We start from the raw sequence: 26,590 nt of genomic DNA, 5'->3' as shown, positions 1-26,590 counted from the left end.
GGTGATGCTGGCTTCTTCATACTGCAAAACATCAGAAGGTTGGTCCACCTGATGAAAGTGGTGAGATCAGATTTCTCCAATGTAAAGTCTGTTTTATCCTTTACAGCAAGCCAGCTGTCACTGATGTAAAACCTTCCATTTGAGAAATGTGTTTGTGTTTGTTTACTGACCGTCATGGTTCTTGGTGCTGGAGTTGGAGGGGTGGGAGTTTGTCCTCCCGGCGAGGACTGATACGCAGGTGTAGGAATTGAAGGAGCACTGGGTTCTCTGGCAATGCTTTGCTGCAAGTCCCTTATTAAAGACAAAAGTATTAGAAATTAACACACACACGTGTACAGACACACACACACACAACCAACACATAAGAAAAAACAGGTCTTTTTCTTACTTTTCTTCAACATGAAACATAGAAAATAGACTCAAAACGATGGTATTTTAAAATATGCTATATTTCTTCACTAGAACTAGCTTAAATCTTCTTTCTCCCTACTGTTTAATAAAATGAAGTTAGTTCTTACTCTACTTCTGAAGAGTAGGAAAGAAGGTAAACTTTTCCAGAAATCATAGTTACAGCTACAGTAAGGAACATGTCAAACTCCCAAGTGGTCCTGAAAGACTGCCTACTCTTAATAAGAGATCATCTCCTAGATGAGAAATTCCTAACATAATACCCAACTAGAATCAGAAACAATCAGAAAACTACAACTGCCCACAGTCACCTAGCTAATATTCTAATCACTGTATTACATCAGTGTTAATAGAAAGCAAAACAACGGGTGAGAAAGCTAACCTACTCAAACCATTTTGTAAATTTCTTAATGAAAACTTTCTAAAGATATTCCAAGAAAAAAAAATGTGGCACTGAGATATTTCATGTTAAAAGATTCCTCAAAATCTATTACAATTAAAATACAGTATTAAATATCAGAAAAAAATACTTTAGAATCCCCCTAACGGTAAACTGAAATCCATTCCAAAATCTCACTAAACAAAACAGATGTACTGTAAGTGGAAACTACACACCAGATTTCTAAGATTTAGTGCAGGGGGTGGAGTAAAATATCTCCTTCAGAACCTTTACATTGGTTGTATGTTGAAATGATACTATTTTGGATATATACACTAGGTTAAACAAAATCTATTACTGAAATTTATTTCACCTGTTTCTTTTAGCTTTTTTAATGTGGCTACTAGGAATTTTAAATTCTAAATTGTATACTTCATTGCATAGTATTTCACCATAAGATGTAACTTTATTTATTTCACTAATCTTACACACTTGATTTGTTTCTATTCTTTTACTGCTACCAGCAATATTGGACAGTTGTGCTTTAGAACATTCATGCCCACACTACTTACAATACAATAGCCCAAAACTAAAAACTACTCAAACAGTAACACTACAGATAAATAAAATTGTAGTATATTCACACAATGAAATATATACAGAAATGAAAACAAAAGATCTACTGCTCACAACTATATAAACCTCACAAATATAATGCTGCCTGAAAGCCAATCACAGAAGAGTATATGTGTTTCCACTTACATACAGAACAAAAACAGGAGAAACTAGTCTACACTGTTACAGTCAAGACAGTGGTTGCCATGGGAGAATGACTGGGTGGATGCCTGAGCTACGCTTCTGGGTTGCCTAGAATGTTCTGTGTGTTGATGTAAGTGCTCATTGCAAGGTCAATCCTGGCCTTTACAGCTAGGTTGCCCCATACAAGGACTGCACCAGGCTGTGTATTCAGTCAATGAAAATTCAACAAGATATACACTTATGTACACTCTCCTTGTGTTTTTATTCTATATTCAAAAAAATATTTTAAAGAATTTAGGCCCTGAATATTAACAGTGATTTTAACAAAATAAACCCTCAGATTTTTTTTTATTAAATTTATTGGGGTGACAATTGTTAGTAAATTTACATAAATTTCAGGTGTACAATTCTGTATTACATCATCTATAAATCCCATTGTGTGTTCACCACCCAGAGTCAGTTCTCCTTCCATCACCATATATTTGATCCCCTTTACCCTCATCACCCACCCCCACCCGCTTACTCTCTGGTAACCACTAAATTATTATCTGTGTCTATGAGTTTTTCTTTCTCATTTGTTTGTCTTGTTTTTGGTTTATACACCACATATCAGTGAAATCATAGGGTTCTCTGCTTTTTCTGTCTGACTTATTTCACTTAGCATTATACTCTCAAGATCCATCCATGTTGTCACAAATGCTCCTATATCATCTTTCCTTAACACCGAATAGTATTCCATTGTGTATATATACCACAACTTCTTTATCCATTCATCAATCAAAGGACATTTTGGTTGTTTCCATGTCTTGGCCACCGTAAACAAAGCTGCAATGAACATTGGAGTACACGTGTCTCTATAGAGAAATGCTTTCAGATTTTTTGGGTAGATACCCAGGAGAGCGATTGCTGGGTCATATGGTAATTCTATTCGTCATTTCTTGAGGAACCTCCACACTGCCTTCCATAGCGGCTGCACCAGTCTGCATTCCCACCAACAGTGTATGAACCCTCAGATTTTTAAAAGCTAATATTTGGCCTACTTTTCCATCATTCATTCACCTTTCAATCACTGAGCTGAAACCACTGAACAAGTTTATGACTGTCTCAGAACTGATTTTATTTATAGTATAGGTATGCACATAGTAACGAGCCTAATTTTCAAACTAGAGATTTGAATTATGAAATATCTGAAAAGGAGAATATCCAAAATTCTCTTCCTAAGCCATTAACTTCTATTATGCTATAAAATTCTATAAATAGTTATGTTAGCCCATTTTACACTACGTATTTAAATGGAGAAACAGTCCAACTAGAAAGTCAATTACAATTGACAAGAAAATGATTTAAATTGAGGGTCAGCAACATTTTTTATGTAAAGAGCCAGACAGTATTTTAGGATTTGCAGGATACAGGGTGCGTCTGTCACAACTGCTCAGCATTGATGTGGTTAATTCAAAAGTGACCATAGATCATCTGAAAATGAAGAGAGTGGCTGTGTCCCAACAAAACTTTACTTAAAAACAAAAGTAGTGGCAGGCTGGACTTAGCCTGAGTTGTAATAGTTTGCCAATCTCCAATTTAAGCTTAGGTATCTTTTTCAGCTTTTTTCAGCTCTCACTTGGTCCTCAGCTACACAGAATTTAGGGGATCTGAACAGATGTCTCAATGGCTGCTGCCTGAAAGAAGGAAAGAAGGGCAAGAGGTCTTGCTCCAAGCCCCTGACCCTGCCTGGATCCGGGCTAGATCATTTTTATCTATTTTTACAAATTGGGTTTCTCTGTAAGATTAGTTTGACCAAAGATTTCTGTGGCGCAAAAATAAAAGAGGGAGTGGGGGTGGCCAATGAGCTCAGCTGGTTAGAGCGTGGTGCTAATAACACCAAAGTCGCAGGTTCGATGCCCACATGGGCCACTGTGAGCTACGTCCTCCTTTAAAAAAAAAAAAAAAAAGAGGGAGAGGGATTGAAAACCACGTGAAAAATAAAAATCAGAGTACTTGATTTTGACTATAAAAACATGAAATCCCATTAATTATTTTATTATAATTTTCTGACAATTTTCTGATTGTCACTAATTTTCTGACAATTCACATGACTCAACAAACTAAAGAGTGAAAGACCCCTCCCTATCTGCCAGTTCCCACTCCATCAATCACTCCAAAGTTACTAACTATTCTTTATTTATGAGTCCATCCAGAGTTTCCTTATGTATAAATAAACCAATCCAAATGTTTATTTTCTCCCTTTTTAAACACAAAAAGCATACTTTACAAATTGTCCTTTTTTTACATTAACTATCTTAGAGATCTTTCTATATCAGTATATAAAAAACATTCTTTTTTTAAATGGCTGCATAGTATTTCACTGTACAGATGTAGCTTCATTATTTCACCAGCCATGGACATTTGTTTCTATTCTTTTACTGCTACAAACAATACAGAAATGAATTAGCTCATGCATATGTCATTTCTAGCATGTGCTAATATATCCTCAGAATAAATTCTCCAAAATAGCTGGCTTCACGGATGTATGGATTTGTAATCCTGACCTTTACAACTAGGTTGCCCCACGCAAAGACTGCACCAGGCTGCACTCTCATAGCAATATATGAGACCTGTTCCCCAACGTGTATCAACAAAGCATGCTACACAACTTCTAGATTTTTGCTAACCTAAAAAATGTTATTTCTGAGTGATTTTAGTTTGTATATTTTACATTGAATGAGGTTAAGAATTTTTTCATATGCTTAAGAACCACCTGTATTTCCTCATCTGCAACATTCCTGTTTGCATCCTTTGTCAATTTTTCTATTGAGTTTCGTTATCCTCATTAATATCTAGGAGTTCTTTATTAACTAGGTAAATAAACCTTTTACCTGATAATAAGTTTCAAGTATTTTCCCGTTTGCTACATTTTGACTCTGCTTATGTTACGATGAACTTAACATTTTTCTTTTTTAAAGGCCTCTGAATTTTCGTCAGAGTTAGAAATACCCTTTCCATTTCAGCTTTATTAAGGAATTCTCCCAAGTTCTTTTAGACTTGAAACTGCATTCTATACACTTTTATGTTTGATCCACTTGGAATTTATTCAGGTACAAAAATAACTTTTGTTTTCTAAATGACTAGCCAGTTGTCTCTAACTTCTAATTGGTTTAGGATCTTTTTTACACTAAATTCATGTATGTGTTTGAATCTTTTCCTATTTTTCTATTCTCTTTGGCCTAATCATGTACCAGTATTACTGTGTTTTAATGAGACAACATTATATATTTTAATATCTGGTGGTATTAGTTTCTCCTTGTAGTTTCTCCTTGCTGTTCTTTTTATTCAGTTTTCCTGGCTAATCTTGTTTGACTGTTTTTCTACTTGAGCTTTAGGATCAACTTGTCCAGTTTCAAATGAAAATCTGTTGATTTTATTTTAAATCAAAATTATGTTGAATGCCTAAGTTTACTCAGAATTGACGTTTTTATGAATTTGAGTCATCCTGTCTGAGAATATTGAATGTCTTTCAACACTTAAGTCTTCTGTGGTCTTGAATAGTATTTCAGAGTTTTCTTCATACAGCTTCCCTGTATTTTATCTTTTTTGTTGCTATTATAGCTGAGGTCTTTTCCACCATTATATCTTCTATATGTTTGTTTATATCAAAGTCATTGATTTCTGCAGATTATTTTTATTTTTGGTAATAATTCTTTCATTATCTACAGAGTTTTGGGATTGACTCTCTTGGGTTTTCAAGTTGTATAAACAATACCTGTAAGTAGGGATAGTTTTACCTCTTCCTTTCCAATTTTTGTATTTCTAATTTCTTTCTCTTGTCAAATTGTGCTGGCTGGTACTGCCAATATGTGATTAAATAATAGTGTTGATTGTGGGCCTCTGACGTTTGTTCCTGACTTTAGGGGTAATGTTAACAGTGTTTCTATTAATCATGATGCTGGCATTTGTGCAAATATAGACAGACAGAAAGACAGACACATGCGAATGTTTTTTCATGTGAAGGAAGTATCCATCTACGCATATTTTATTGAATACCAGTACAGTTCTTTTCTCACATGCTTTTTCTTCATCTACGAAGGGAATCTTTTTCTCCATAGATGCAGAAATACTAAACCAGTCACTGCATTATTGGAGTAACCGCCCTCTTCCCCTTGGTCATGGTTCTGTTTTAACATACTGCTGAATATCGATGGCAAGTATTTTATTTAGGACTTTTGTACCCATACTCATAAATAAAACTAGTGTGAAGACTATGTTTTGTTTTAATCTTTGTCAGATTTTCTTCTCAACAGGAGTAATATGCAGGGTTTTGTTTTTTGGTTTTTTTTAAAGGTCTGGAACCATTTAAAAATCGTTCTATTAGGTTGGCGCAAAATTAACTGAGGTTTCAAAGGTTAAAAATTGCAAAAACCGCAATTACTTTTGCACCAACCTAATCATTATTTGGTTTTTAGTAGAAATACCCTCTAAAATCAACTGGCCCTGCTCTTTCTTAAGAGTGGAGGTAGCTCCTTGATAACTTCTCCCATCACTTCAATGGAAAACTGTTTAAACATGGACAGAGAGGTAAATAAAAGTGTGGTTGGCTGAAGGGCTCAAGAAAGGCTCATAAGTGTAATAGTCTGTGAGTTTCCTTATGTTCATTACTAATGAACATATGGCTTTGTATACACCTGAAGGAGAGTTTGACCAGATATAAAATCTTTGGCTCATATTTGCTTTCCTTTAGTTCCTACAGCAATCACTCCACTCTCTTCTAGCATGCAGTGCTGCCAGCCTAAATATTTTTTACGTTTTACAAACTGACTTGATTTTTTTGCCTGACTGCCTGAAGGATCCTGCCATTATCTTTTAAGGCTAACAATTCATATGCCTTGGTGCTAGCAGTTCTTGTTAACTTTCCTCAACCATAAAATACATCCTTTCAACAAAGCCTTCACTTATTTTAGAAAAAGGTTCTTGAGTATTATCATTAAATATTTGTTTTATTCACCGTTTTGATTTTTCTTCTTTAAGGGGAATGCAATCTTGCATATATTGGATCTTCTTTGCCCATCTCTAATTCTTTTTAATTCTCTTTTTTTTGATTTCCTCATTTCTACTCTCTATGTTCCTGTGTTTTCTTCACTATCCATATTCTTCTTTTGTGCTCCTCCCCATTCCATCTTATATCTGTAATGTTTTTGCTCTTCGTCTTTCCTGAATTCTGACACTTCGCATTTTATCACCTCCTGTTTACTCACCACCTTGAGTTCTGGCATTTCTGTTTTGGTGTGCCTTAGCGAGATTGCTTTCTAACCATTTTTTTTGTTTTGGTTTTGGTTTTTAATTCATGGTGAAATATTAGCTCAGAATTTTCATCTGTTCTGTGATAATATTCTGGTGAATATTCTTCATCTATTAAGTTTTGTTATTCACTTTTTCACCTAAATAAATATGGTATCTTCGTTTTTATGCTATGTCAACTCTGTACTGATTTTTCAGCATGGAATGAGTCCTATATTACTCGCCCAGCTTTCTCAGTAGACTCCTTCAGAAAGTGATTTTGCTGATCTGAACTGTTCACTCTGTCTTCCCCATGTTCTGTACGTCTAGTTTATGTAGGGAACCTATTTGTAACTTCAAGGTAATCTGCTTATGTTTATTGGCATTTCCTAAGATCTGCCACTTTGAACTGTTTTGTTATCATTTCTGTGACATTACTGTACTTCCTACATCTAGAGTTTCTGCTTTTTATCTTTTTGTTCCCAGATCATACAGTTGTTTGCTTGTTGCTTTGTAAAATACCCAGGAGAAAAGGAAGGAAATTGCTATCTCATACTGCCAAGTTCAAACCCTTCTGGAGTTAAAGTACCAAAGGAGTGGCATATCTGAAAAACTTAAAAGTCTCCACATGAATTTCTTAAAAGAAAAATCCTTTAAATACAATTTGATACACAAAACAAACTTACTTTAAGAGTTCATCTCTTTCTGTCTTCCGTGCAAACACTATATCACTGCATTTGTTCTGGAACCTGAGCAGGATTTCAGTCAGCTCATTGTAAAACTATAAGCAAAGAACAAATGTAAGTAATAAATCAGAACAATTTTTTAATCTAAGGAGGAACACAATCTAAAGCTCATTTGTTAATAATGGTTAAAACTAAAGAATTAAAATCTTTTGTTTGAGATACAGTCATACCATTTAATTCCAACAACTTAGTATTAAACATGACCTAAGATTCCTAAAGGAAATAAAAACAATAAAATTACTTTTAGAGAATATGGTAACCAAAAATTAAATGGCAACAAGGTAAAATTTTCATGATCATAAACATTTCCCTAATTCCTAGAGAAAAATAAACTATCTCACTAAAGACACTAAACCTATTTAATTGGAAGGACTAGATTTGCACGTTCACTTCAGAAATGCAGGTGTCATTCCAAAAACCCTTAGAAGAATTTCCCACGGATCTCTGGAAAGTTTTTCTCTGCTTGTCTATTTCAACAAAGCATTTTAAACCGAATTAAAATGGTATTTTACTATCCTCTCTATTTTGGAAGGCTTTGAAGTATTTGTACTCTCTCTTCAGAGGGTTATACATTACATCTACTATATTTACTTCAAGATAACTTTATTGAATGATCCTCACAGAGTTAAAAGTACCAAAGGAGTGGTATATCTGAAAAATTTAAAAATCACTTGTTCCCTCGTAAGCAAAGTATTAGGTTGGTGCAAAAGTAACTGCAGTTTAAAAGGTTAAAAATAACTGCAAAAACTGCAATTATTTTTGCATCAACCTAATAATTGGTAAAAAAATATATATATAGGTATATATATCTATATATATAAGCATTTCCCTAAACTTTTTAAAGGAGAGGCAATTAAATACTGAAAACATATTTAGTAGGCACTCTGAGATTCAGGCAGATTACAACTCTATCATCATTAACACAGAGTATAAAGGCCACACCCACCTACCTTCCCACCACAAATCAACTTTGACTACTCTGTTTCCTCAGAATTCACTCAAATTGGTCAACTTTCCACCCCCAAAAAAAGTGTCATTGGCTTTTGATATCTTTGTGCTAATTCCTGCTACACCAAATGCCCATAACCCTTTCTGCCTGGTGAAATACACAATTCATCAAAGTTCCCATGAAATGTTGCCACCTTCATTAACCTCTTATAACAAACTTCTCTGAGGCAAAATTTAACAAACTAAAGCTAACAAATCTGAGGCAAAGAATAACTCCGTCCAACTGGAAAAATGAATGAACTTTCCAAACTTTATTTTCACATCTATACTGGTTAGCTAGTTTCTTTTGTGCATCATACCTTTGTGCCCTCCTTCAAATTAGCTACAAGTTCAACAAAGTTGTCGTAGGCAGTAGCTAAATTCTTCAAAACTTCTTCTCTTAAGTTAGCTTCGTTGTTAGATTGTTTCATTTTAGAAAATTCCTGGTGTGAGACCTAGTTAAAAGAAAGATTTATGTATCAAATTTACACATTTATTTACCAAATTAATATAGCTCCTAACATTTTTATTGATATTTTTCTAACTATAAAAATCATACATGATTACATGCAGGAATTACTAGAAATTTACCTAATATTTCTTCTGGAGTAACACAGTGCTTTATATCTTTCCTTAAGTAAATATACCACAAATTCAGTACGTGTCAAAACATAATCAATAATGATTATGGATTTCTATTAGTATTAACATTTGCAAAAAAGACAATCCTAAATGAACACAGATTTAGTCCAGGCTCATCCTTTCTGTAATTTTTTAAAAACATAAATCTTAGTAAAGTACATAACCTTCACCTGAATATTTTTAAGAAGTCCTTCCTGTTTCTTCAGAGATTCCTGGACTTTAGTTGTAAGACCTCCGTAGATTCGATCCAGTTCAGTAACAGAAAGAGCTTCTTCATTTATCATACCATCTTGAGCCAAAGCCGTCAAAAATTTACTTGTCATGTCAAAATTCACTGATTTCAGGTCATTCTCCAGACTCTCTCTTTCCTTCTTTACTTCATCAAGATTTGTCAATAAAGATTTTAAGACATTTACAACCTAAACAATAATAACAAAAATGCTTAATTGCCAAAAAAAGAAAACCAAACCAGAAGCCAATTTCAAGGAAATTATATACAAAGGCTCATCATACAGAGTCAGGAAAAGATGGTTTCTCAGAGAGCCAAGTATAAATCGTACATCAGATTTATTTAGATATAGACATTGTAGCTTTGGTGAATTCAGATTGTAACAGCAACAGCAATAACACTGGCAAGAGTTACAATGTACTGATCATTGATTATGGGCGAGGCACTGTCCTAAGCACTGTGAACATAGGGAGTAACTAGAATACAGGACCCAATTCACAGAAGACATTCACTAAACAGAAATTCGCATAATTACCCATTACTTGGTGTACATATCATGCTACTTTAAATATAACCACCTCAATTCACATCTGCAATTTTAAAAAGATGCCACTAAGAAAGAAATCAGCGATCCATTTTATACGGATAATGGCTTGACCATAGCTTTCACAGACGACTGGCTGCATCGAAATGCATCTCCTCACCTCACTGCCCTGCATGGTCTTTGCTGGGTTAGCAGAAGGGATGGCAGCATTCAGCTCAGGCTCTGGCTTACACAGAAGTGCAATGGTGTCTCGGTGAGACTGGTAACGTTCTTTCACTTGTCCATCTGCTTGCACAGCTTTATCCAGAACTGCTCTGAAGTTGGTTCCCTCTGTGGGAAGAAAAGAATGTTCTCAGAGGACAGCGTTGATGCGAACAATAATGTTTATGGGCTGGTTGTATTTTTGTTCTGTTCTCCTTCTACAGGCCACAAGCCTGGACTTAAATTTCAGCATTTTTGAGCCCCTCTCTTAGGAGGCTTCTAACCTTCTAACCTTCTATAGGCCTCAATTCACTAGATAATAGAAACTCAGCTCCTATCTTTGCATTGTTTTTGAAAAGCCAATTGTAAAGCAAAAGCACAATTATATCTTAAAATACAATTGTGGTTACTGTCAATCAAATAAAAGCTAATTGACAGTCATCTAATCTTTTCCTACAACTCATGAATATTGAAAGAAATCATTCAGCCCAAAAACTATTACAACTTATTTTAAAAGTCCTCCTTTCTCAAAGGATTACTGCTTCAACTTTACATAAAATAACAGCAGATAGATTGTTAGAAAAATCTCAATAGTATTAATTCCTTTTACAGAGATAAATAAAACTAGCTACCATAAAGACAAAATTTATCTTAATAAGCAAAAAATCTTAATCAAAGTTCTAAAAATAATAATTTGGCTTCAAATTAACTGTTGAAACTCAACTTTTACCACCCACGATTCACTACTTAGTGAAATGTAATTACAAAACGATACACACAACATGATCTCATTTATGTTTTTAAAATATGCACAGGGCTTGGAATAGGAAAAGAGTTATAGGATCATTTTAATCTTGACTTTATACCCTTCTTAAGAATCTTAAGTTCTTATATTGAACATGGATTACCTTTGTTATTTTTTTATCTTACACTGAACTGAGGAAAAACACCTAGGTTTTTCTAATGGCACACAATAGCAGTAAAATTAGATTTAAAATTGAGCCTAATTTAATCAAGCAAAAATGTGGGTCCAGTTTGAGATTTTGTTCATATGAAAGTCATTTATGTATATTTTTACCTGCTCTTAAAGGCTTGTAGAGTTCATTGGATGGTGTCCTTTGCCAGCGTTCCTTGAATTTTGCTCTTAAATCGTTATCAGTTGCTTCTTCTTCATCCAACAACCTTAACGACTTTTATCGAGGAAGCAAAGCAACAAAGAGCTATTTCTGCTGTAAAACTTTTAAACATTTTTTAAATGATCATACTCAAAACAGGTGAGAATTAGTGAGATAGGAATACTCTTACTGGTTAGAATATAAATTGGTACAATTTTTATTGCAGAAATCCATGTTATAATGTATTTAACAAAAAATCTTGTAAAATTTAAGGCTAGGTTAGCCATTTCTTTACTCAGCAAAGTTAAAAAGGAAGAATAATTAAGAGGTTATGTACATCCATATGTAAGACTACTTTAAACAAAGATTTATTTTTAAGATAAAAACAGAGAGTCTTTGGACATCAGAAGCCATAAACAAAGAAAAAACTGATAAATTTAACTACGTGAAAATAAAAGATCTGGACTTCTATCCCAATACAACTGAAAATTAACATAAAAAACTGAAAACTAACATATAAAAAATGCCTTTTTAATGCACAGTTGAGAAAATAGAATGGTAGGCGGCCAGAAACATAAGAAAGTACTAATCTACCAGTAGAACCAAATTCTAGAGTCAATGGTATATAGTTTAGAGCAGCTCTGCAAAATTTTCTGTGAAACACTAGGATTTGTGGGCCACCGTCTGTTACATAGTCTTCTTTTTCTTTTTTTTACAACCCTCTACAAATGGTAAGAATCATCCTTCGCTAGTGAACCATATAAAAATAGGCCACCAGTCCTTTAGTTCACAAGCTCCGTAGGTCACTACTGGCTTCAAGTGTAAATTTATCAGAACACGAGTAGGAAACAAGAAACATGGGTGGGGCTAATAAGAGTAGGAGGTGAGATCAAAGGCACTGTCCTCACTCATAGTGGGACACTTTCAAATGGGTGACACTCAGTAGATAAATTTTTTAAAGGAAAACTGCCCAACAGAAGGAAACTCAGCTGTCCGAACCTTGGCTCAAATAGAAAAGTATCACCTAAGATTCCTAATCAGAAGCCTGAACATAGGACTGGAAACCACACTACCTGTGTGACACAAAGTCCCAAGATGAACTGATTATAAAAGAGCAACCACAAAAAAACAAAAAAACTTCAAGTTTAAAGAGGTGTCAGATATATAATGCCTTTTCATAGCAGAAGCAAACAAAAAACCTCTCTACAAGAATTCACTTTAAACCTAGATCTCAAAGAATTCCACAAATAAAGTTCCAAGAAATATGAACCCACAATAAAAATAAAAAATATCATTGAACATTAAATGCCATATACTATTCTGGGCTGGATCTTGAAAGAGAACAACAGAGTAACTGGTACAATGCGAGTAACAATATTGTACCAATGTTTATGTCTTCGCTTTAACAAATGTACCATGGCTACATAAGGCTTTAACTTTTAGGGAGGCTGAGTGAAGAAACTCGACTAAATTTACAACTTTTCTGTAAATCTAAAATTATTCCAAATTTAAAGTTTCCTGGAAAAGAAGAAGTAAAATTACCTCTACTTGCAGATGACATGACCTTATCTACAGAAAATCTTATGGAATCCACAAAATAACTATTAGAGATAATAAACGAACTTGGTAAAGTTGCAGAATACAAAATCAACATACAAAAATCAGTTATTTCTATACTTCAGCAATGAACAATCCAAAAAGAAAATAATGAAAACAATCCCATTTATAATAGCATCAAAAAGAATAAAATACTTAGGGATAAATTTAACCAAGAAGGTACAAGACTTGTACACTGAAAACTGCAAAATACAGCTGAAAGAAATTAAAGACCTCAATAAACGGAACGACATCCTGTGTGTACACGGATTGGAAGACTTAATACTCCCCAAATCTGAACATTCAATGCAACCCCTACCAAACTTCCAACTTTAGGATTTTCTATATATAAGGTCAAATCAGAACCGCAATGATACCACTTCATACGCACATGAATGACTATAACTACATCTACATAGGTAAGCAGTAACGTTGACTGTATAATATAGAATCTCTCATAAATCAGATTTCCCAGGGCAATAATGCAGTAAGTTGCTATTTCAGTTCCGTAACCTTTTTCAATAATTGATTTGCATTGAAAGGTGAATAACTACCACTACCATCATCATATCAGTTATAATAACTGCAATAGTATCATCACCACAGTAATATAACAGCAATAGTAATAATAGCTATAATTTATTAAGCACATACTATGTGTCCCATAAGCGAGACACGTCACTGTTTTAGTTTAGTTCATACTTTAAATAACCCTAGGAGGTAAATATTCTCACCCCCAAGGTTCACACTATCGTAAGTTCTCTGCCCCTACCCCCAAAGTACTTAGAAATGATGTAAATACAATATCCTCTGAAAGTTAACTGAAAAATCAAAACTATCAGGGGTTAAAGTATTGATAAGACAAGTCACCTAAGAGAGACGTGACTCCTAAATTGGCAAAAGCCAATGTAACCAGCTTGAATACATTTATAGCTGAAGAAAGAAATGTATCAATTAGGGGAAAGAGTGGAAGGCATAATAAAAGGAATATAACACTGGCAAACAGTTGGCTTCAACCAGAAAACTAAATTTAGTGTTCCATTCCTATTGGCAAGATGCCCTCTCTGCTGGAAGACGGATGCAGTGGGCTTATGAAACATTTGATGGCCTAACTTCCTTTGATTCTAGGCTCAACAAGAAGCCGAATATTTAGTATAAAAGAAATCATTAATTACAAAGACTTTGAACAGTCTGTGTGACTATATACTAGTATTAGACACTGGTCATGTGAGTTTCATTTGTGTGCATTTACATACCACTGTAGACATATATGAACCCATTCTCAGTCAATCGAAATTCTCCTTAAGGCTCAAGACCAGGCTCTAGGCCACAGAGAATTCGCCAAGATGATGAGTGAAACCCACAGGAGGAAGGCACCAGTCCTAACCCATGATGGACACCAAGGGGTCGAAGTGGTTTTATTTGAAAAGCAAATCTCTGAAGACATACCTCATCTAGGATTTCTCTATTTCTTTGTAGTAATTCAGGTAGCTCTTTGATCAACTGATCGACAGTCTGGATGCCTCCCTGCTTAGTCACAGATGAGGACTTCGTCAATATAGACTTAGGTACGGTATCTCCAGATACATCTTCAATTGCTGCTGGAAGATTAAGGGAAGCTAACACCCTGAAAAAATGAAATACATGAATTAAAACATTCATTTCCTATATCCAAATCAATAGCAATGGAGTTAGCAGCCCAAAAGTGGATAAGCCTTATCAATAGAAAAACAAGGCAAAAACAAAAGATCAGTGATTGATAACATTAAAGCAAAATCATTAAAGAATTAAGTCATTTAATTTTACAATTCAGAATTAAAAGCCAAAACGTAATAAATATACATTAAAATATAATAAATACCTTTGGCTCACAGCTCAAACTTAACTCCTGTCAGTCTAGGTAATTAAAAGTCAAAGTCTCTTAAAAAAATGCAATCTTGTTATTATAGTCCTAATTGTTATAATGTCACTGAGAAACATAGTTATAATTTCATATCATCTAGGGAAAATGTCAAGAGAACATAGTTGATCTAAGCGTTAATTACAGAATCTTCATCTGTCCTGTTTGTGGCACAGTAACAATTATTCTATTATTTCATTTATATACTAAAGGAGATGTTAAACTTATGTTGCTTTCCTGCTAGAAACTGAAAAGTGAGGTCAAAATCCATACATTCACCAAAATTAAAAACACGAAAAAGCAAATCAGACTATGAGAAAATATTCTCAATGACATACATCTAGCAAAGGACTTGTCTCTAAAATATGCAGTTTTTCAAAGATTAATGAAAAGAAAAACTCAAATTTTTAAAATAAGCAAGATTTTCACAGACACTTCACAAAAGATATATGAATGGCTAAAAATAAGCACGTGAAGAGTGGCTCAACATCATTAGTAATTAAGGGAATGCAAATTAAACCACAGTGAGATACTGCTACACACACACATTAAAATGGCTAAAATTAAAAAGACTGATACCACTAAGTGCTGATGAGAATGCAGAGCAACATTTCTCAAAACAGTGCAGGTGGGAATATAAACTGGAACCACCACTTTGAAAAATAATCTGTCCATGTCATATGAAATTAAACATACACTAACCATACAACTCAACAATTCTAATCCTAGGTATGCACACGAGAGATATAATAAAACATGTCAACACAAAGATTTGCACATGAATGTTCACAGCAATTGAAGTATCCATCCACAGGTGAAAGAATAAACAAACTACTTGCCCACAAAATGGAATACTGTTCAGTAATAAAAAGGATCAAACTGATAGATAACCCACAACATATGAATCTCAAAAAATGATGCTAAGTGAAGACACCCATTTTGAGTATATGCTGTACGTGATTGTAGATACTGTTAAGTATTGCATACTATAGCAATACTGTACTATGTACTATAATACACATACTACACATGGTATAATGATTATTTTATATTAAATTGTATAAAAAGTAAAACTAATCTATAGTGACAGGGAGCAGCACATCAGTAGAGGCTAGGGACCAGGAAAGGAAAAACTGAAGGGAAAGGGGCGGGAGGAATTATTTTAAGGTGATAGAAATGTAATCAGTCTTGATCGTGACGGTGGTGGTTACAAGGGTATTCACATTCATCAACAGAACTGTACACTTAAAATAGGTGTATTTTATTGTATGAAAATTACACTTAAGATTTTTTGAAAACCAATAAATCCATCAGAAACAAAATAGGTTACAAATATTGAATGTACCATGTAGCTTAACTGACAAAGTTAATTTCTATTTCTCATTTGCCTCAAATAAATATCCCTAAAATACAAATTAGTGGTCAAATATTTTCGCTTTGTTTCATTTCATTTCCTAATGGAAGAAATTAAATTTCTTCCAACTATGACATATTTGCTAGGGGTTAGTAAACATAGTGTCCCCAAGAAATGTGTGTGTGACTACATTTGCTATTTCACACATCTTTGACACTCAGCTCCAAGCTCAGAAAGTAAAATGTCCATGAACTATTTAGCTAAAGAACAAACAGAAAACATTAGAACTTTAAAGATAAATTTATGAAAGGTAAGCTCTACCTACCCATTTGCCAAAGTGGTGGCTTCTCTCATTTGAGCAATTGATCTGTTAACTAAATCAGCTTTCCGCTGATTATAGGCAGCCAAAGACTGCTGCACTGACACAGGCACCATCTTCTCAAACAGATCTACAATTAGGAATGGAAATTTCAACCAAATGTTAAGACAAAAACTCAAACCGTAAAGTCACTGTTCATATTTCCTTTCCAACATTCATATAAAAAGTCTACAAATACTTAAAGTAAAACTAAACCACTTTTGAAAGTACAATGATGAAGAGACTTTTTAGATCACAGTATTCAGGGACAATGAAAATGAAAGCTTTTTCTCTGAACCGAAATTTCTCAAAGTTTAGATGTGTCTGTCATTGAGTTTAAGGGATCTTTGGTGAAGAAGAGGGAAACATAAGAAAACAGTGTTCATCACTGGTTGATTAAACTGACTGGGCTACAGTGCCATGGTTCCATTCTCAGCTTCATCACTTCCTAACTACATGACCTTGGATAAATACATTATCTTACCACTCAGTGCATCAGTATCCTCATTAATGAAGTGGGGATAATAATAGTACCTTTCTCACGGGGTTGTTGTGAGAAATAAACCAGCTAATATTTGTAAATGCTTAAAAGATTCCCTGGCACACGGTAAATATTCTGTTTTTACTAAATAGAAATAAGTAAAATAATCAGCCTTCCCCAATAACTTAGAATATTACCCTTGAAATCTCAGCTACAAGCCACCATACATTTCATATATCTGCAATGGCCGAGAATATTATAACATGTATTCATCGGATACAACCATGGCTCCAGTTGTTTATATGTTTAAAGTCATATTTATGTATGTTTGTTTTTAATAGGAGAATCTTAAATAACATAACAAATGTTAACAACATAAGTACTTGTTTAAAGTCTGTCATTACTCAGTTGTATGCTTTACCATTTACTTTCCATCTTACAATTTCACTATAAATAAAACACTTAATTTTAATTGTCATATTCACTTTGAACACAAATGCAAATTATATTCAAAGCATACTTTAGCCAATTGTGTGACTTTGGCTACAAAAAACAGATTAAACTGGAGAAAAGAGGAGTAAGATTAAAGTGCATCTGAACACTTGCCATACCGGTGAACTTTTGGCTGATGGGTACATTGACTGGGGTAGATTTCACAAGCGTGGCTTTGCCAATAGGGTCTAGATCTTTGAGGTCTGGAACTCGATCATGATATATGAAGTCATTATCCTTCTTTGCTGCGGTAAGAGCGCGGTTGATTTTGTCAGAAAAATCCTTCACATTGACATATTCGTCATAGCGAGATGCCACTGTTTTAATCAATTCTGCTGCGTGCTAAAAAGAAAATGTTAAAAAAGTAAAGAATGTTTCTTTGTCTCAACCAACCATCCTAGCATTGTTTTTGTTTTGAATTCTTTAAATTGAGGACTTGCACTTCCAGCAATGTGGTCAACAGAATAACCTAGAAATTCTCCCATCACAAAACACCCCCAAAATGAAGACTAATACATAGCAGACATCCCTTTAAACACGTGTGAATTACCAAGAAAGTAAAAGAAATTCATGGACCAACAATTATACACAGACATTGAGAAGGCTGGGATTTGGGTATTTCTGTAACACAAAGGACTAGCAATTAAATGAATTAAAAGCCCTCATGGAGACCTGAGATGGGGTTTTGAAACTACATGAGACAGAGTACTGAGAAACATACCGTTTACCGCCTTACACGAAGGCAGGAAGCTCAAAGGACACCACAGTGAAAGGGTGAATCAGAAAAAAAATTACCCAGCAACACAGGGAGTCAATAAAGAAACAAGTTATCTCAGCATCAATACAAAATCTGTTATAATAATTCACAAGATGAGCATATGCCTAACGTAAACTTAGGGCCCAAATTATATTACTTAGGTGGTATTAGGTATAGTAATATCAGATAAAATAGACAATAAAGCCAAAAGCATTATTAGGAATAAATTCAGTACATAATTTTAACATTTGCCAATTTGCCAGAAAGATAAAAAACTTCTTAAACTTTTCATTTAATAGTCTGTATGTACATAAACAATTATAATGAGAAGTTGATACATCTACCCATCATCAGAGTGGAAGATTTTAACACTCCTGTCTCAGCAATGACTTGACCAAGTAAACAAATATTTTTAAGATTATAAGAGATTTGAGCAATACAATTAATGAGTTTGATTTACCAGACATGGAAACTCTGAACTCCATGATTAGAGAACACATTTAGAGAACACCTATATAAGGAGATGAAGCAAATCTAAAACACCAAAATTACAGGAATACAAGAATGGTTTAATATCAGAAAATCTACTTATGTAATTCTTCAAATAATAGATATGTTATAAAAAAAAAAAAAAACATCAACTTATCTCCACAGACGTTGAAAAGCATTTGATAAAATTCAATATTCAGGGGCGGCCGGATGGCTCAATTGGTTAGCCATCCGGTTCGATTCCCACATGGGCCAGTGAGCTGCACCCTCTACAACTAGATTGAAAACAAGGACTTGACTTGGAGCTGATGGGTCTTGGAAAAACATACTGTTCCCCAATATTCCCCAATAAATTTTTTTAAAAAAATTCAATATTCATTCTAGATTTTTTAAAATCTTTACTAGTAAAACAAAAACAGATATCCAGTACCTCAACGTGATAAAGTCTTAATCCCCAAAGCTGATCTCATGCTTAGCAGAAAAATATAAGAAACATCCCCAGAGTCAAAATAAAACAAAGACCACCAGTATCATCACAACCATAGAAATGTCAAAACAACTAGACAAAAGAGTGAAATCAGAGGTATTAAATTTAGAAAAGGACAAAATTACTTACAGGTGTTATTTGTATACCTGGAAAACCTACGAAAACCAACCGAACTATTCTAATTAATGAAAGGTAACTTAGATAAAAAAATCAATACAGCAAATACAGATAAACCACCACCAATTTTAAGAGTTAACGAAAGAAATAAATCCACTGTTACTAGCAGCAGAAAAACTATCCAGGAATAAATTTTGAAAGATATATGCAAGATCAACATGAAACCACAGAGAGAAATAAGGATAACCAAAAAAACAAAAGCAGCATCTTCAGTGTAAACTAGGAGATGGGAAGATGCACAAATTTCAATCACTTTCTAAATTTGTAAATCAAGTTTGATTTGTAAATGTGATCAAACACTCCCTCAAAGAGTAAAACTGGTGCTAGAACCTTAAGATACGCTGACAACACCAGGAAGAAAAGGAAACTTGCTAAGGGCCCACCCAGAGAGGAAAGTGCTTTAAGTAAATCTGAAAGCTATGAAATGGAATGAGCTAACAACTGCCAGCTGATGATAAAGCAAAGGCAAATGGCCCATATGCTGAGCCACCAAGGCATCACAGGAAAAACCGTGTCCTAAGGGGCCTCATCCCAAGAGAGAGCAGCTGAGAACAAGAGACAGATTAATTACAAGGGAAGGGATGTTGGGGGAAGCAGAAAAGAAAAGGACTGAAAAGGGAGAAGAAAGTAGGAGTGGGGGAGCAGTTAGAAAAGGAGAGCAAAACACAACCTCGAAAAGTAGACACATCACCTTGAGAAGCAAAAGCTGTGAGGAATTCAGGGAAATACAGGTACAGAAGTGGGATCCTTCCTAATCCAGGCGAGGCTTTGAGAAGTGGAGCTGAGACAGGAACCCTTACATAGTGAGGCTTGGAAAGCTACCCTGGCCCATTCTCCAACCTAGCAAGAAACCTCCTGCTAGTCCCTCCACTAAAATCAATCTCACTCAAACACAAGTAACTGTAAAATCATCCTATCCGCCTCAACACAAAGAAACCATAAGGAAAAGGATGAAAAGGGATAGTATAATTTTCCAATAAATAATGAAAATTCACCAAAGAAATGTTGCCACAAAGCAGATGAAACGGCATATGGAAAAAAAAAAATTTAAAAAACTTAAGGACGTAATCATAGTACCAAAAGAATACAAAACATGAGCAGAGAACCAGATGGCCCAGACAACAGTGGATGATGGCCAGATATCGGGAGAATACGAAATGAGAACTGACAGAAGGAAAGACATTAAAAAAAAAAATACAAAATCGTTTAAGAAAAGAACGATGGAAATATTTATACAAGGAACAAAAAGGAATAATAGTCGTCACAGAAATCATTGTAAAAAACACAAAACAAAAAGTGAGGAAAATTCAACTGGCAGTTGGGGAAGGGGAGGCCATTACAAATTAAAGATTTATGAGACATACCAACCAAATGAAACACAAGGATCTTGTTTGAATCCCGATTTGAACAAACTATAAAAAGACGTTTTAGAAACAATTAGGAAAAACTAATCTAGGTCTGGATATTAAGTTACTGGTATTAATTTTAATTTGTATTAATTAGTATTAATTTTGCTAGATATGATGACATTGTGGTTTCAATTTTTTTAATTCTTACCTATTAGAGACACATACTAACATACTTAAGGATGAAATGATATGAATAGCTCCAAGAAATATACCCCAAGAAAAATGAGAGGGGGAGAGAAAATAGATGAAAAACAAATAAAATACTGGCAACAATCATTATAGCTGGGTAACGGATATCATTGGTAAGTCATACTTTTGTAGATATGTTTAAATTTTTCCATAGTAAATAGTTAAATAAAATTCATATAGAAGCATAAACAAGCAAGAATAATCAGGAAAATTCAGAAAATGAGAGATAACAATACCTATCAAGCATTAAAACATTCTAAAGTGTCTGACTAAAATGGTACGGAACTGAAGCATGAAAAGATAAACAGTCCAAAGAAACAGAATAAAAAGTTCAGAAACGACCCAAATGATATGATAAACTCAGAATCTCAAATCAGTGGAGTAAAGAAAACCGTAATAAGTAGTTTGGGGACAACTAGCAGCCATTTGGAAAAATAAAAATTAGATCCACACTTCATATCACATATCAGGATAAACTCCAAGTGGATCAAAGATTCCAGTATAATATATAATACATTACAGATGTATTTATACTTTGGCATCAGCAATCCTATTTCTAGGAATTTAAGATATACCTGCTGCTATGAACTGACCCATGTCCTCCCCCAAATTCATACTCACATGTTGACCCTCTACCCTAAGTGATGTAACGTGGAGACGGGGCGTCTGGGAGATAATTATGTTTAGATGAGGTCATGAGGGTAGGGCTCACATAAGAAAAGACACCAGAAAGCTTGCGCTGTCTCTCCCCACCATGTGAAGACACAGCAAGATGACCAGCAGTCTGCAAGCCAGGAAGACAGCTCTCACCAGAACCCGATCATGTTGACACTCTGATCTCACCCTCTGACCCTCCAGAAATGTGAGAAAACAATTCCGTTTAAACAATCCAGTCTGTGGTATTTTGTTATAGAAGCCCAAGCTAGGACACTTGCTGAAATACGAAATGCCAAGTGTACATAATTCTTCACTGCAGTACTATTTGTAATAGTGAATCTTGGAAACATGTAAGTATCTAGCAACAGAGCACAGCAATAAACTGATTTATACAATGAATTACAATGCAGCTCCAAAGAAAACTGAGGAGGATCTCTCTATTGCTGTATTAAAATGAAGAGATCTTCAAGATATGTTGTTATATGAGAAAAGCAAGATGTACAGCATACTTCCCTCTTATATAAGAACGGGGACAGTTAAGAATGCACGTTGTGTGGTGCATGAGTATTTGCTTGTATCTCAAAGAAAAACAACACTGAATGGATTAAACAAGAAACTAATGGAAATTACCTATGGGGTAGTGAGAAAAAAGGCAGGAACAGGATAGAAGGAAAAAGGTAGAGAAACAGGTTGAAATGTATACCTTTATATGTACCTGTTTCTTAATACTTATTTTGAATATTTTCAAGCCCACAGGAAAATTTAAAAACAGGACAATGAATAACAATAGACCCTCTACCTAGTTTCAACAACTGTTACCATTTGGCCAGATTTGCTTTATCTCTCTTTCCTATATATACATATATACATGTTTTTTGTTGGGGTATTTTGTTTGATTTTTGCAGGACCATTTGAAATTAAAGTTCAGATGTCATGATGTTTCATCCCTAATACTTCAGCATATATCTCCTAATAAGGACAATTTCTCTTTAAAACTTACAAGCTACTATCATAATTAAGAAAACAAACAATCCTTTCACAAAATCAGCTTTACCATCTTACTAGGTCACTCACTAATGAGTTAAACAAATCTACGTGTTCATTCTATATAACTCATGTTTTTCTATCTATATATTTTTAGGTCTTTTTGAAAACTGTACTTTGGCAGCTTAGAGATTCCATCAAGATGATCAAGTGGACCCGCCTTCTGGAGCCAAATAAACTGCACTGCCCTAGAAGCACACCTCATGAGCTATATAAGACCGGGTACAATTTTGCTTGGCCCCAGAAGTGAATCCCAAGCAGCAATTTTACCTTTGTTGCTGCTTTACCTACTGTTTTGACTTTCCTAACTCTGATTTTGTTTTTGTTTCTGGTTTGCTCATAACCAGTAAGTTTTTTTCCCCACTGCTAACGGCAATGATTGGAAAGCTAGTTTAATGTTGTGATGACCTAATGATATCTATCTGGTTCATGGGGTACTCTTCACTACTGAGAGACTACATGCAGAGATATGATTTGTTGGTCATCTTTCTCAGTCTTTTCACCTATTTCTAATCAATTTCTAAGTTAAAAAAAAATTTCATGCCTACTGAAAAGAGGAATAGTCTTTTGAGATACGAATCTGTAAGCATGTATATTCATTTTTTTTTATAAATTTATTGGGGTGACAATTGTTAGTGAAATTACATAGATTTCAGGTGTACAATTCTGTATTACATCATCTATAAATCCCATTGTGTTCACCACCCAGTCAGTTCTCCTTCCATCACCATATATTTGATCCCCCTTACCCTCATCTCCCAACTCCCACCTCCTTACCCTCTGGTAACCACTAAACTATTGTCTGTGTCTATGAGTTTTTCTTTCTCATTTGTTTGTCTTGTTCTTTTGTTGTTTTTGGTTTATATACCACATATCAGTGAAATCATAGGGTTCTCTGCTTTTTCTGTCTGACTTATTTCGCTTAGAATTATACTCTCAAGATCCATCCATGTTCTCACAAATGTTGCTATATCATCTTTTCTTACTACCGAATAGTATTCCATTGTGTATCTATACTACAACTTCTTTATCCATTCATGTATCAAAGGACATTTTGGTTGTTTCATGTCTTGGGCACCGTAAACAAGCTGCAATGAACATTGGAGCACACGTGTCTTTATGGATAAATGTTTTCAGATTTTTTGGGGTAGATACCCAGGAGAGGGATTGCTGGGTCATATGGTAACTCTATTCATAATTTTTTGAGGAACCTCCACACTGCCTTCCACAGCAGCTGCACCAGTCTGCATTCCCACCGACAGTGTATGAGGGTTCCTTTTTCTCCACAGCCTCTCCAACACTTGTTACTATTTGTCTTGTTGATGATAAGTCACTCTGACTGGGGTGAGGTGATATCTCATTGTGGTTTTTATTTGCATTTCTCTGATGATTAGTGATGTTGAGCATTTTTTCATATGTCTATTTGCCATTTGTATGTCCTCTTTGGAGAAATCTCTCTTCAGGTCCTCTGCCCATTTTTCAATTGGGTTGTTTGTTTTCTTGTTGTTGAGCTTCATGGTTCCTTGTGTATTTTGGATATTAGCCCCTTATCGGAGGCACTGTTTGCAAAGCATGTACATTCTGTGTTAACTTTTGACCTATGATTAAAGCTGTAAAGCTAAAACTACAAACCCTTATGTGTCTGTAACTGAAAAATTTCACCTTTCACTGTGTGATTCTGGAGTAGTTTCCTTTTTCCAGAGTGGATTTTTAAAATTACAGTAAAATTTCAAAAGGAGCTCTTCTCTGATTTATAGAGACTAAATAAGGGCCTGCTTGAATCCACTAGTCCCAGAATTTCCAGAAAATAAAAAAGTTACCTTCTAATACTTTAAATATGCTAGCCCACAAAAATCTTTCCCACAGAAACCCCTTTCTCAGAAGCATTTTCATGTAAGAATGTCAGTTACTATAATCAAAGTGAATGCCTGGACAAAAGAGATATGTTTGATAATCTGGGTTTTGTAAAAAAAAGTATGCTTTCCTGATTTTGCCAGTATGGGGTACAATACAAGCATACATTTTATTCTTTTTAAAACTTGAGCTTCCTTTCTCAGGAAAAGACTAATTAATCTGAACTTCCTAAATGATACTTGCATAGTATCTTCCAATATCCAGTCCATAGTTCAATTTCCTTAATAGTCCTCTTGCTACTCTGCTTACCAATACTCAAAAATACAAACAACTCATATAAACAGCCCTTGCCCTGCTGTGAAGTTGCCCGAGATATCACAGCAAGTTTCTGACAACCCCAAAGCCTACAGTATAAGATACAACTACACAGAAGGTACTCTGCTATTTACAGACTGCTATATTCCCACTGTCCTTCTCAAGCTGTGGACCTATCTGCTCCAATTGAGACGAAGTCTAGACCACAGATTAAGCACTGTACATCCTTTCTGGAGCCTGGTAATTAATCTAGAATATTTTCTATTAAAGTAAATGGGGGTAAATAGAAGAGATCTAAGTGTAAATTTTGCATGAATCTTTTAAATAAGAGAATTCAGAAAGCATGCAGTAGGTAAAGCCTAAAGATCAAAGCAATTACTTGACTGTTGATAGGGGCAATGACTGGGAAAGATTTTCAGGAGCAAATTTGAGAATCTTACTAAGAAAAACAAAATGGAGATCCAAGTTACTCGATATTTAATTCTAAAGGACTCACCTGTAACCTTGCAATCTCTTCTCCAAATTTCTTTTGCTGTTTTGCCAGGATAGACTGGTGGTACTCAGCATTGGCCTGCATGATACAGTGCTTGGCAGCCAAGACAGGGAACACCTCCTGGAAATAAAAATACTAACCAGGGGAGAGTCCAACCACACAAACCACCACAGACAACATGGGATGCAGGAAGAAAAAGGAAAAGGAGACAGAAGTTAGAATTACCCAATTAATGGTTTAGAGATAGATTCGTCATCAGGTGTAAACAGACAGGACCACATGATTTAGCATGGATTGAATTCAATAATTTCAATTTTTTTTCTTCCAATTAAAATTAAGGTTGTCTTTTTTAAAAAATGTTAAGTAAAGCCAATTAAAACTTTTACAATTCTCTTTAATTGAGCCATGAAGTCAATATTTTGTTTACAAAGAAGAAAGGAAAGCATGCATTAGAAAGAGAAGCAGAATGGACAGTCACAGACGAACACGAAGCACAGGGTTTAGAAGCTGTCTTATGAGCCCGTACCCAGCCCTTAGAGTAACTAAACCACCATTACTCACACACTAACGAAATTGCTCTATAGCTGTTTCATCATGTTTAAAAGACAAAAGACAGTAAGTTCCCACTTACATTCATATCCTGAGACTTGTTAATAAAGATGGGATTTTTAGCCATATAAAAATGAAGTGTCATATAAAAACTAACATTTCAGTATCATATACTCAAAACCACGAAGCAAAGAGACAAATGCACTAAGTTAATGACTGATACAATTCAGGGTTATCTTGACCTAATCTGTTTGGAAAAATATTCCAGTCACAATTAATTTTAAAAGATCCGAAAACATGAACCTGAAAAGCAGTTACATGGGTAGAAGCTCTTCCAAAATGTCAAATCCTAGCCTGCAACCTCACTGTTTTTAGGAAGTACAAGCCATCTAAAATCCAAGAAATGTACTAGAAATCACCATCTAGAGAGAAAAAAAAAAATAATAGAATCGAAAACTGAATTACTACCTGTGTGCTTTCCTGTCTCCCAGTGAATAATATCCTAGCTTCCTGGATCACTACTTGCAGATATTCCAGTTTTATAACTAGGATATGAAAATATCTTATGAGCTTTATTAGTAAAAAGGCAAAAATAAAAGACATCTAAATCGCAAATTGCACTCATGCCAGTTCTCAAGGTCAGGCTGGAGCAACTTGGTACTTAAACAGATTTTCAAGGAATACCAGGAATGCTGCAGAGGTAGTTTCCAA

The 26,590-nt window shown here is 34.7% G+C and overlaps 1 protein-coding gene across 1 annotated transcript in view; it reads right to left on the bottom strand.

The window, feature by feature from the left end:
* PDCD6IP (programmed cell death 6 interacting protein) overlaps positions 1-26,590 on the bottom strand; it is a 57,169-nt gene that overhangs the window by 5,418 nt on the left and 25,161 nt on the right. Inside the window, exons 8-17 of the mRNA XM_081071419.1 lie at positions 25,334-25,450; positions 17,579-17,801; positions 16,454-16,577; positions 14,324-14,501; positions 11,242-11,353; positions 10,123-10,292; positions 9,360-9,608; positions 8,868-9,002; positions 7,501-7,595; positions 171-291 (exon numbers count right to left, since the gene is read on the bottom strand). Of these exons, the coding sequence (XP_080927545.1) occupies positions 171-291; positions 7,501-7,595; positions 8,868-9,002; positions 9,360-9,608; positions 10,123-10,292; positions 11,242-11,353; positions 14,324-14,501; positions 16,454-16,577; positions 17,579-17,801; positions 25,334-25,450 (1,524 nt within the window). The remainder of the gene's footprint in view (positions 1-170; positions 292-7,500; positions 7,596-8,867; positions 9,003-9,359; positions 9,609-10,122; positions 10,293-11,241; positions 11,354-14,323; positions 14,502-16,453; positions 16,578-17,578; positions 17,802-25,333; positions 25,451-26,590) is intronic.

The sequence above is a fragment of the Rhinolophus hipposideros genome (assembly GCF_964194185.1).
Source record: "Rhinolophus hipposideros genome assembly, chromosome: 14".
Taxonomy (NCBI): domain Eukaryota; kingdom Metazoa; phylum Chordata; class Mammalia; order Chiroptera; family Rhinolophidae; genus Rhinolophus; species Rhinolophus hipposideros.
This window is presented reverse-complemented; position numbering and strand designations above follow the sequence as displayed.